The sequence below is a fragment of the Ruditapes philippinarum genome, unplaced genomic scaffold, assembly GCF_026571515.1.
Source record: "Ruditapes philippinarum isolate M1 unplaced genomic scaffold, ASM2657151v2 ctg101_1_1_1_1, whole genome shotgun sequence".
NCBI lineage: Eukaryota > Metazoa > Mollusca > Bivalvia > Venerida > Veneridae > Ruditapes > Ruditapes philippinarum.
Window position 1 is genome coordinate 219,082 of NW_026857073.1, and position 14,176 is coordinate 233,257.

At 30.5% G+C, this 14,176-nt stretch overlaps 1 protein-coding gene across 2 annotated transcripts in view; it reads right to left on the reverse strand.

Moving 5' to 3' along the window:
- LOC132748674 (kinesin-like protein KIF26B) overlaps nt 1-14,176 on the reverse strand; it is a 252,423-nt gene that overhangs the window by 72,287 nt on the left and 165,960 nt on the right. For both annotated transcript variants that reach the window (XM_060738285.1, XM_060738286.1), the window contains exon 6: nt 3,483-4,078. In XM_060738285.1, coding sequence (XP_060594268.1) covers nt 3,483-4,078 — 596 coding nt within the window. The remainder of the gene's footprint in view (nt 1-3,482; nt 4,079-14,176) is intronic.

Below are 14,176 nucleotides of genomic sequence, written 5' to 3' on the forward strand. Positions count from 1 at the left end.
CAATGCTTTCAATGCATTTTCCCTTAATCAAATTATTTTCTTTATGTTTACATAAAGAATCAATTATAAACGAACAAAATGTTTTTTCATTCTGGAATTCAGAAGTATTGTATCAAAACCTCTTCGAGATGTAACACCGCAAATTAAGAGACACTTTAAAACGTGTCATCCCTTTTAGCACAAAAGATCTTATTAGACGAAACCGAATTAGAGAAATAATCACGGCAAACATTGCTATGTAACAGTTACATCCCTCCGTTAAATCAAATAGTCTGCTTATTGAAATTCAAATTAAAGAAAACACACAAACCACTCAAAAGTGGCAAAATGTGACAAGCTTTCAAGAGCTCAAATATTGAAACTTTCACGTCAAAATTGAACGAAATTAAAGAAAACAGTGTCTTTCTGAGGCTGTTTTGATTTTTTTCACCAAAACGCACTCGAGATTCTACAAGTGGAATGCTAATGGGAGTAATATTGAATTATCGTCTGTGATAAAAGACGCTTTTATGCAATGAAGAATTTCTACGATAAAGTGATCGCGTGCATGAAATGTAAAAATCTATAAAAAATCTTACAATAAAGCCTATACCCTTTGGGAGGAAGGCAACAGAACAATTTAATGACCACATAAATATAGATAATTTAGGTAATTATAGGGCTCGTGCCAGTAGATTTACAACTGCTAAAGGTTACAAATGGAAGTTTATTCATGTTCAACAAGGGATTTACTCTTTTCAATCAACATGGTTAAACAAGATGCCTATGAATCCAGGGAAAACAAAACAAGAATATTAAATGATTGAAGGCCTCTTTAATTTGAGACTTAACTTAAGAGCTCGGAACGCAGATTTGCATATTGTAGAATTTGCTGTATCAGCTATGACCTCAAAATGCAAAATGTAGAAAAAAAATAAATATGAAATTCAAATGAATTGCAAAGCTTTTAAAAGACATTTAGATAGAAGAGCAAAAACTGGAGAGAGTTTCCAATTAATCAAAGTGTATTTAAAAGAGACAGGTTAAAGCAAACTTCAGGTTGCAGATCTATTAAATAAACATCAAAGTTTTAGATATTTAAGACAACAAAAACAAAATTAAGTTATCTGATACAAAATACTATGCAAATACAAAATGTCTTCTTATACATATTTTCTACATTTAAGCTGACTGAAGGGGGAAAAAAGAAGCAAAGATTTCTCTTGCCTAGTTCTTCAAACATTTACAAACATAGATACATAGGAATATCATAGACAAACTGTGTGTACTTAAAATGTTATCTGCATTTTATACAGGGTCAGCTTTGATGGACATCTTCAGGGTTTTAACTGCTTGTATATTATATGTATTTTGCTATGTTAATTTTGGAAACAAATTAATTTCTTGTTGAAATTCTCCTGCTTGCCTGCTTATTTTTTTGTGTCTGCTGTTGATTTACTTTTGCATTTTTTTTTGCGACTGCGGCTTTTTTTTTCAGTGTTAAAAAGGGTGTTGTTTTACTTTTGTTGAAGTTAATTTAGTGGCATTCCTGCAATATTTGATCATTTGATTTGGCAAAACTGTTTGCAACTTGAGAAAATGAATAATGAAAGCATGTTATGCCTTGATTGCTGGATTAGATATTATATAATTACTCAAATAACTCTTCCCTTGTGAACATAACTTATTGGTACCCGAGAAATTTACAAATTATATATTTTTTTGTGAACTTATTCATTCATAAAACTGGTAATCGTTGCTAGATAGTTTCACTCAATGATCATACATGGCCACAGTGGGAAAAATGAATGAAGTCGCAACAAAAATTGTTATCCCTCATTAAATATGAAACACTCGCTACTTAAAACGTGCCAATTTGCTTATTCACAAAGAAAGAAAAAAGCTACATTGCATTATAATTAAAATCACTATAATGAATCACAACTATTTACAGGGGTGTTTTTCGTCCTCATTTTAAACTATAAATCAACATACAAAAACGACACAGTTTGAATAAACAAAGATGCTAAAATAGATTGTAATTATTCAATTTAAGTAGTTTTGATGCAAATTAGTTTGCTGCTTTTATTCTATAAAAGCTAAACCTTTTTTTTATTTTATCAAATTACTTAGTCATTCTCCTTAAATGGGCAAAACAACAAGAAATTAAGTTCATAGAACTAACACTAAAAAAACACCAAAAACACCAAAAAGGTGATGATAATGACAGTTTAAGAATGTGTGTGGTTATTTAATTATACCGTACCCATATTTTACTTTCCTCCAGGAGGATTGAACTGAACAATCTTGTTGCTAATTACAAAATGAGCAGTTTGTAAACAACAAAGAAAATAAAACCCTTCAAAAGAAAATATTATTTAAAAAAAAAATCCTTTTTAATCTGATTGTCATTTAAAAGAAAATATTACAAATTACAAAAAAATTACATATCTTACGGATAAATAATATCACAGGTATGTGTTAAAAAATCAAAGCAATTTGTAATGGATAACTATCGTTAACCACCTGTACACTGCCATTGTTAGTAATTGATATTTATATTCTCATTACAGAAACTATTTACAACGAAAATTGAATTTTCAACTTTAGCCACATGGTAAATTACGAAAAACTTTAATCGATAACTCAATTTTAAAAGGCGTAAAAACCATATGTTCATAAATTCTTTGATAACTGACACCAATCCTATTAAAGCAAAACGTTTTTCCTCTCTTTAGATTAAAGCGCCTTCGCGATCACCAAAAAAGAGGCAAAATTGGTTTTAAATTGTAATTTTGCTTTTTGTAAGCATGTTCGACCTTTATATGTCTTTGATAGTACAAAGCATTTAAAAAGTTAACTTAATTAGAATAATATTTGATTAAAAGAAGAATACATATCAAAGTTAAATGAAGGTACATCATGAATTGTTACAGGTTATAGCTAATTGCCCCGGGCAGCCTCCGTGTAAAATATCAAATATATATCAACTTTGCTGTAACAGTTGGGACATTGAAGCATTTGATGAATTTATAAAATTCAATACTTAAATGTTAAGAAAGCAAAATTAGATTTCAATGTTTCCATGTCTCTTTAATTTCAGCATTATAAATTACAAAGGTTGCCATGTTGGACAGACCAGACTCTTCTTAACCCTAAATAACTTCCTCTTCACCCCTGGGTTCAGTTAATGTTAAATGGTACGAGGAAATCATTAATTAATACCTTGAAAGACGAAAAGTGCTGCTACATGACTCATGTCTATGTAAATTGTCCGACAAACATGAAAATGTACCTGTATAACAATTAAGAACAGGAACATACTGATATAGCAACATACGTTACGTTCAAACGCGACAAAAAAGGCCACTTTTGCTCTCTTATGTCAGCGGTGATCATCAAACAAAGTCCGATTGTAGGTACTATTATTTTACGTTCACATATTCTATAATGACAAATCTATTTATAGTTAGTGATATACATGTATATAATAAATATCTTACCTGGCAAAGAATGAGGCAGCTGGCGAGGAAGAGGCACTTGGCGGTGGCGACATCGCTGATAATCTTGACAATGATGGAGATGATGGTGGCGGCGAGGAAATCCTCATCATTCTTGGAGGTGGAGACTGTATCCTTGGCGGAGGCGAGAGTACCCTTGCAGGAGACCCTGGGGCAGAGTGAGAATGCTGGAGGTAATGGTATGGGTGAGGCTGGTATTGTATAGGCGGCTGATTATGCTGTTGTTGTTGATACTGTATCGCAGACTGATGATGTTGTTGTTGTTGGTAAAACTGTTGCTGCGACTGCTGTTGTGGTTGAACATTTTGTTGTTGTTGTTGATGATGAAATTGCTGCTGATGATAAAACTGCTGGGATTGTTGTTGTTGTTGCTGCTGCTGCTGTTGTTGTTGGTGATATACTTGCATAGAAAGCGGTTGTTGCATATACGGGGTGTTGATAAAGTGCGAGCCTGACATTGGATAGTTTACAGGGCGGCCATACTGACCCATACCAGGGCCATCAGTACCACCCTGGGGATACATTTCTGCCCCCTTGTAAATTCCTGGTCTGTCTTGGGACCCAGATCTTAACAGAAACTGAAAATAGAAAAAATAAATTATTAATAATTTTCTGTTTAGTGTTAGACCATCTGCTTTTGAAACTACATTAATTTTGTATACAAGTTTTTATCAGCAATTTGAGAGCCTTTCTAAATTTAAAGCATACCATGCAATACCCTTATAGAGTAGACCTTCTTTAATGTAAAATAATTTCCTTCAAATATTCTAATAGGCCAAAATTGCTCTCATTTTATATTCAAAATAAAATATTTTCGTCATGAATGCGTTATAAAATGTGGTTCTCATGGGTCTTATGACGTTAGTTTTTGTCATGAAATTCCACGAGACTTGCATCATTATTTGCACTCCCATGTGAAAATATCGCAATATTTCTCAATTTGCTACATTTTTCTCTGTATTTTTATGTTTTTACCATATTTGATCAATCATTACTTATCAATTCCTCGTAAACAGACAATAATGTTAGTCTCGTACCCGCAAAAGATCAACAATCATCAAACTTGGAATGAATTTTACATCCACTTGAAGTAAATTATAAAATTCAAATTTGTCCACTTGAAATTACTGACATAATTTTATTCCCGATGAAGAATAAAAATCAGGAAAAAAATACAAGTACAATAACCACACTGTCTTCATGTCATAAACATATGCCAATAAAAAAATACTTGAGTATCGAATTTTTTTTTTAGATAGGTTTGAATAGGATATGGTTATCACGTAAAACACTTTAATATATAATATATAAAGAGCACCTATATAAAGGCATGACATTTGTTTGTTCAGTGAAAGTCCTATAACATTGTCTTTTGTTGAACAATCAAAACTTTTACTTCCTCTCTATTGCAAATAAGTTTGTCCTAGTATTACAGACAGCTATGAATAAAATTGTTTGACATTCTGTCAATTCAGATTTTGATGTTTATAAATTTGTTGCTTTGTTTTACATATAGAGATATTTTTTCTTTTCAGTGGTTAATTTATCTCTTTTAATCTATAAAAGTGTGACCCTCTTCACCTCTGCTACCACAACCCATATCTTTCATACTCACTAACAAGTGTAATGTTTCTATTTACATTCGATCACCAAAGTCTTAGATGACAAAGAGGAAATTTAAATCATTATACATTGTCATTATTTCTCAGCTTATGGTAATAAAAGAAGAACCAATCATATATTTGCTTTCTAATTCAACATAAATCATTTACTTGTAAAATCGCTTCCTTGCAAAAGAATGGAGACGAAATTAAATCTAACTGAATAAATATAGACAATCATTTTCATAGCACATTTATACTTGTTGCATCTAATTTTGCCGTCCAATTTAATTAATCTCTTGGGTAACTTTATTTTTCTTTTAGATAATAGACCGGGACACCAACCCAAATGTGAGTGACCTAGGTTTTAAATCAAAACAAATTTCTTCAAATTCCTAAAACTTCTTCAAATTACTTAAATTTCTTTGAATTCCTAAAATTTCTTCAAATTCTTGAAGAATTAACTTCCTTTTGACAAGTTTATTTTTAACGACAATCATTCAAGCTATAAAAATAGGAATATATTGTCGTTAGTACCGCAACATTTGACACAAACAGAGCAATGTTTAGTATTCCAGTCAAATTTCTTATTACAAAACAACTATTAAATATTTTTTTCTGAATAAAGTGTTTTTTTACTGTCAAGTATATTCTTTGTACAAGCATTATTATGATAAAAGGAATCTTTTTCAAGACAAACAGTTATATATTTATTGAACATACAGAATCCCTCGACTCTATGACCACTTCGCATCGAATTAATCAGCATTGCCGTCTGATGCGGCACCTTTACATTATTCATGCTACATCACATCAGCGTATAATGGCCCGATATTTGTAACATATTCCTTTATTTGTATACCCTAACATCTGTAGATAAAAGTCGGACCTGGCTGATTGGAAATGTCAAATTAATCACTAATATTGATACAAAGTCATCACAATTCTCCAGCGAGAGATTTGAATTATCACCCGCCCTTATATAGAGTGAAGACATCTCTCCCTTATGGAGTATCTTAGGAAAAAATAATCGTCATGTCTGACTGCACCAAATATCACCAAATTGACCCCTATTGGTTGTAATTTTTTTTGTTATTACTGATCTATCTATAAATAAGCTTCATAAATGGATGATATTGAATGAGTGTAAGTTCAATACCGAATTTATTGAACAAGTTAAATAAATTCAGTAATGAACTTACAGGAATATAATATTCTATTTATCACATACCTAAATTAAAGACTGTGTAAAATGCAAAGGAATTATTTTCCATTGGCGCATTTATAGTGTAACAGTCTTTACAATATGTTTACATAAAGCAAATGACGTCATGTCAAATATATGCACGTCCGTGCAATACCATCTTTATGGAGTCGCAAAAGCATGATTTTTTAAGCCAAGTTTTAGTCAGGCTGAACTCAAAATAATTCAGGAGTACATTAAAATTTGAATATCTTATTGTTTTAATGTACTTTGCCATTAAAATCTTCAATATTTACTCTATCCAGGCCAGGAAATAATGTCCTGCAAGAAAATAGGAACAAATATAATTTTACCATCGTTAAAAATAGGCACTCAAGTCTAGACTCCAAGTTGCAAAGAATATCGAAATTATTCTATCATAACGATTGCTTGCCAGAAACTGACTACATTATAGGTATCAATTTAAGCAATTTCTGTCTGCGTTTTTTAACAGCTGAACGTCTATGGCCAAATCTTTAATGAGAAAATATGTAATATTCTTCCTCAATTGATACAAGACCCCCACTTAGCATCAGCTGATGCTTTTTCTGCAGACTTTGAACAAGAAAATGCTTCAATGTCGCTAAAAATCTGTGACATTTATCAATTAAATACTCATGTTTGCAAGATAATAATTTATAAAATATTGGATTGGAATGAAAACTCTTGGTGATGTGATTAAACATTGTATATCATCTTAAATACTTCCACTATCTTTTATTTTATTAACAAAGTTCTAGTGAAATGTTTCTTTATTATCCAAAATATATGCATGTTATTTAGCACAATTAATGTAATATAATTATTTTCAAACTTTTTAGAAAGTTGAAATAGTTATTAATGTCATATTTATTGATTTAACTTATCAAAATGCCGACATTTTGAAACAATAAAATACAAGATCAATGCTGTCAGGTGGTCTCTGTAAACAGTTTTCTTTTGAAATATCATTTATTATCTTAAATGTTTCAGGAGCCTTTTAAATTTCAAAGGTGGTCTACTTTTAGAGGTGGTTTACTTTTAGAGGTGGACATCAGCACAAGTCTGTCTGTATTAAAATTCCTACCATCAGACTTGTTGCTCTTCTTTATGTTTTATTGATCAGAAAAATATGGGATAAACACTTGTAGCTAGATCTGCTCCTAATGGACTGCTCAAGCATATTTCCATCAATTTTCATGCACAAATTTATAGACATTTACACCAAAATGCCTCATTTATATGGATATTCCCTTCAGAGATCCAAGCCAAACGTCAGCCATGAGTGCCGGTGACGAGTTTCCCTGTTTTATTGATGGAAAATAACATGCAGAAATCTACATATATCAACTTTTATCATGAACAATGTTTTAAGATGCTTGTCCATGATTTCTTTTTCTCTTTTTTCCCCCCTTTCCACTTGGGATTGAGTCAATGGTTGCTTATAAAAACATTTCCGATACCAAGCTGAAATTACAGAAATTCTGAGTAAATTTCTTTATCACCATCTATGAATGCATTTTCATAGAGGAAAATCAAATGAGACTGGAAATGAAAATAGATCATTCGAATAGATGTGTTCTTATAGAAAATTTACGACCGTAGTAAAGAAATGAATGATTTAATTTGTATCGACTTCCCGCAAATTATGAGCTTTTCTCCGCAAACGTGCCACAATATCAGATCAATCGACCAAATATTTTATGGAATTTTGAACGCCTTTGGTCGAAGCCAAGAATACCAACTAGACAGTATTAAGTATGACGTAGATATAATGTCAAATTACTATATTTATATTCCACAAAATTTTACTTTTTTCAACCACACAGAATTACAACGAACAAACTTCCAAGATCCTTTCCGAAAAACAATTCCTACTGGAATTGCAGGAATGTAAGACATTGGATATATATTTTGACATCTCGACTGATAAGGTTAATTGAATTACCATATTCATAAAACTGTTCCCATACAAATATAAACAAAATTTACAAGAAATACAAAATATCGGTTAAATTTGCTATCAAAGTTTGTATTTCATAAATGCATATACCTTTGATATATATTATACTGACCACTATAATCCACCAACCTTTCGATTTAATTCATGAAAAAATTATTGATCTCAAATACTATATCCATCTCTTTACACTTGGAATAAAAACTCACACAAATCTTAAGTTAATTCCATGTACATGTTGTTTTTTGTTGTTATTGTTGTTTTTTCTCACTTTTCCTGTTTACTTAACTGATAATACAATGTATTTAATCACTAAATGTTGTTCATACACAAAATTTCATTTTTCACACAATTTGATACTTAATTCCTCCCTATGGTTTTCCCACATATCAAGCATAGTCCATGATGTATTCAATTCTTTAATATGATATATACCCCATCAATAAATTGCCATTAAAGGTATATAATAAAGCATAAAAACCTATGTCCAGTCTGGACATAAGACACTGACCTTCATAAAAACCAGCAAATATGAAACATTGACACCTGTAACGAGTCTACAAGCAGGTGTAATACATGGTTTATTGCCCTTTATTAACTCATAAACCGATGATGCAATAACTGAACACTGACAGGACATACTGCTGTGATTAGATCAAGGGCAGATAACTTGCCATTTTTAACAGATTCTAACTCCATAATATTTAACATAATAAAATACAATTAAAATCAAATATATAATATAAACAGGTAACTATCTTTATTTAATTAAATCATAATTAAGTCCAGAAAAAATCTTTTTCAACTGATAAGCCCAAGCCAAAGCCAAAGGCTTATAATGAACATCTCATATGCATGCAGTTACCTCTCTATTCAGTTTTAAATTAGATGAAATTTAGGAAATCTATAAAAACAAAAAATCAAAATAAAATTTTGGTCTACATTTTATGTTATTATAATAATATAGTATTAGTTACAAATTTAAAGATATCAAGTCCTATATTTTGCTAATAGACTACCTCAATGGTTATGTTAAGGATGAAATTATTATCTAGAAGTGTTTTTCCCCATTACTGACAACTGAAACATACAAATAAGTGCCTTACAAACCCATTAAAATTGTACTGTCATTCAAAACTGACAATTTGAAATTTTGAAATATAGTTATAAACTGAAAACAATGTACATTTACTAACATTAATGTCTTCTTGCTAAACCATGTTTGACAAGGGGATCTTAAGTTTTAAACTTGTTATCTTTACTAAAAGAATGCAAAAACAAACATTTTCTTTTTTTAAACCAGTGTGTCCTTCAACACATCAAAAGAACAACATGGGTGACATTGGTTTTATGCTTTTTCAAGTGTCTTATTTTAATGACAGTCTGACATAAGTTATAAATAAAAGCCGTAAACTGTGAGGTTTCCTCATTTATTATTCAATAGCAACCCTTGATTATCATTCTATTACTATAATAAATAAATAAAGTGCCTGTAGATCATGTTGACCTGTATCAAAATTCAATAACCCATGTTTAATTGTTTTATAACAATGCTTATTATTCCATCCCCAGAACTTTTACTGAATTCTAATTAAAATTCAATAACTCGTGTTTAATTGTCTATTACAAAAATATTAAATTTTCCAATGTCAAGATTTAATTTTACCAATGATAATATACCAGTCGATTTTAAAAATGATAACTTAAATTTTACCAATGGCAATTTTAATTTTATCAATGATAATTTAAATACTAATGATAATTTAATGTAACCAATGATAATTTTAAGTTTTGCAACATAAATAACACAACATCCTATTACCAATTGTTTGACAACCACACTATAACAATAATTGTTAATATAAATTTAGATTCACTGCAGCAACATTTTTTCTTTATGACAGAACATTTTGTCGGTTTTATTTTGCTTGTTTTTAATGTAATAAACAAAACGTTTTGTGTATAAAACAAAGCTTAATTTAATCAGAACAAACTAAAGTTCTGCTACTACATTGTCTAGGGGAAACTTGTAATGGTTGTATCAATTATTTATTGTTTTATTTTATTGCATTGTGATACTGTTGATACAACTATAGCACACTAAAATTTGCTTTCATGACTTCCCTCATAGTGATACTTTATCCTGTTACTAACAACATTAAAACAACAGTTCAGTTTATTGGCGACGCCGGTGAGCGGCGTCGTCTTATATGGAATGCTTTTTATTTTTGCCTATGGAAGGAGCTGTTATTATTAGCAGTTAATTTCATGTTGAGTTAATTAGATTTATTTTGATTCGTAAAAATCAAGTAAACAAATATGTTGTTATATTTGTATTTAATAACTTTATATAAAAAGCATGTGCATTGTGATATTATTTTCACGAAATTGCAGGCTCAGTTTAACAGCTTGTCCCTTAGTTTTATTGACAATACTAAAACCCGGATTTCGAATATCGTTGTGGTCTACATTGATGCTGTATCCGTTCGTTCATTCATTTATATATTTTCAAAATTTTCTTACAAGAAGAAAGTTCACCTGCAAATGAGTATAAGGATAGGTAATGGACTGTTGTTAACGATTATCCTATTGATTTTATCCATATTACGTTGATCTGTTGCACAGAATGGTTGTTTTTACAAAGTGTACCAGTATCCGGATGTTGAAAGCTATCCGATTTTCTGCAATAACTGCTGTCACATGGTCATCTATTTTTTTATGAATACTTTACCATTAATTTGCATGGCTTAATAAAACTGACTTAGCCTGCAACATTTCGTCATTTTAATGTTAAGGGTGTTCTTTTGGGTTTCAGGTTTTCTCAATTTTAAGGGGAAGTAACTCATGTTTACTAAATTATTTGTTCTTTTCTTTCTACTCTATCTTTAGTATTACTTACTATTTTTTGTTTTTTATAAAATTTACCAGTTGTAAGGTCATCAAAAGCAGAGAGGCCCTGATGAGTGAATATTGATATATATTTTTACTGGCTTGATATACCCTAGGCCAGATTTTTCTAGTTTGTTCAGTTGGTACATACCTATAGGTATTCTGCTAGAGGCATCTTCTAATCACTATGTGAAATTATTATTTTCTATGTGTTTGTATATGAATTGTTACTAAAATAACCTTTGGTAAAAATGAAAGGTAGAATATTTAAGCTATACATATAGGTGCTCATTTTAAACACTTGATTACATTATATGCAGTTAGTTATACATTGTATAGTAAAGTCTAATGGAAGGTTAAAAGAGGGACAGTATTTGTTACTGTAAGAGATATGCATTTAATGTTTAGACACTAACACAACTTAATCTGTATCACATGATATAGACTATTTATATTATATATATAGTATTTGAGATTTTTTTTACTTTTATACATGTACTATACAATATCATGTACATTACAGTATAGTTTTCTTTCTACAAGATTATGAATTCCTGTTAATAGGATGTTATATTTATTTTTAATGGAACCTGAGAATTATTAATGTAATGTGCATACAAGTGTATCATAGTATATGGATATAATGTGTATTTCTGTATTTAAAGACTTACAGTTATGATGGATGATACTTGCATTTAAATTTATAAATGATAATACATGTATTGATCAGTCTACAGGTTAAAGTTGTTTATACCCAGTGTTAGATGGCTAATAATAGTATCTATAACAGAGTTTATATATTCTACTAGATTTTGAATTCCATCCATTAGTACCAATGTTAATGTTAGGATTTCATATTTATTTAATAGAAACTGGGAATTATTAATGTTATGTGCATACATGTATATCTTAGTATATTGATATGATGAGACTTATAATATTTCTGAATTTAAATAGTTACAGTTATGTCATTATTATTAAAGGGATGAGACTTTCATTTAAAGTTATAAATGATAATACATGTATTGATTGAAAATGTCCTGAAACTTGGATCAAGCAATATAATTGATAAAGTCTCAAAAAATCATATTTTGAATGGTTATTCTAATTTTTTTCTAACATGTGCATAGATTGAAAAGGACAGCTTCTGTCTTATCTATTTGTAATGGAGGGACACCGGTCTCAATTTCCAAGTCTCCTGAGTCAACCCGACAACAGACTTTTCATAGAGTAGATTGTTATTTGCCCTTGAATAAATTTGTACACTAAATTTTATAGCGGGTGATTTTTGCCACATGAAAACCAACAAAGTACAAAAAAGTAACCGGGCGCCAGACACAAAGTGGTGTGTTTGTTGCATTTTCGTGTTTTCGCCCAGTGCCCTTGATGCAAAATACAAATCAGCCTTCATAAAATTTCTTATCATAGAAAAAAGGTTAGTTTTTTATCCGTACAAAAAATAGATATTGTACATGTATTAGCACAGTTATGTTCACTTTCAAATTGACCTGTTATAAATAATGGCACAACCAATAGTTTACTGTCTAAGCCCTTTTTAGTAAAAATAATAATACATAATAAATAAATTGTTATTTTAATTTAGACTATGAGTATGTAAGGTTTTTATTTCTTATTTATTAATTAAGAATTAATTATCTGTTAATTTAAAAATCTAAATATCTGTCACGGTTTAGAACTGTTCACTATTTAGGCCAGAAAATGTGTAAGCGGCCAGATAGTTCAATCGCTTACAGCCGCGGTACATTATTCTGTGGGTCACAGGTTTGTGTTCTGGTCAAGCTGAAAGTTTTTCTCATCCAGTGACTGCATATAACCATGAGTTTAATTCACTATGCTCTGTAAACATCAGAAATTCAAGGACATAAACCAATAGAGTGGGGAAATATGTTGTGGTTTAGAACTATTCTATTATTAAAGAGAAAATGTCTAGCCGGCCGGATAGCTCAGTTGGTCTTCTGAAAGTCATGGGTTCGAGTCATGGTCAGGCAGTTTAAGTCAGGGTTTAGAAGTGGTTTTTCAACTGATACATGTTTGATTCATTTAATAGATTGTATTTTATTTGAAATGGACAAAGGCAGTATTGCATGATACTTTTAGATCTACAAAAAGCATTTGATACAGTTGATCACACTATACTGCACATGAAGAAGTTCTTTTTCTTCTTCTTCATGCGGTAGTAATAGAATGCGAAATGGACTCCATTTCGCGAAATTAACTTTTCGACTACGAAATGGACATTTGTTTCTTAAATTTTGGTTTAAGTGTACTATTTAATATCATTTTAAATAACGAACAAGTGAAATATGACATAAAATTACTATTTAAACAATTTTGGTAATATTTTTTCATTATTTATGCTTGTAGGTTTGAAAATAATCGTATAATAATGCCACATAGTTCAGTGTTTTATACATGGTCTTTCAAATAGAAAGATTCTGTTTTATAGGATATTTAACCTAGGACAAAAATATTTTTGTCGTCCCAGATTAAATATTAGTGAATAGAAAAGATACCCTTTGTGACATGTAGTTACACCATAATTTGTAAAGCAAATGTCCATTCCGTAAGCGAAAACTCCATTTCGTGGCCGAAAACTCCATTTTGTAGAGGCCAGATTATTTTCAGAAATATGACTATAAAATAGGAAAATAGTAATATTAATTGGTTCAATCTGTAGTTTTATGTCATATATTAAACATAAATTAATAAAAATAATATTACTCATCACGGTTAAACAAACAAATGTCCATTTCGTAGGCGGTAAGTTCATTTCGCGAAATGGAGTCCATTTCGCATTCTATTACAACCCTTCTTCATGGAACTTCAAGCATCTGCCATATGTAATGACATTCTTACATGGTTCAAGTCTTATCTCTGATAGCAGCTGGTTGATGTGGCTGGTACTCCTACTACTGCTCTGAGTACCTATGGTGTCCCCCTGATGTTCATTTTAGGTCCTCTTTTATGTCTAATATATGTCAAT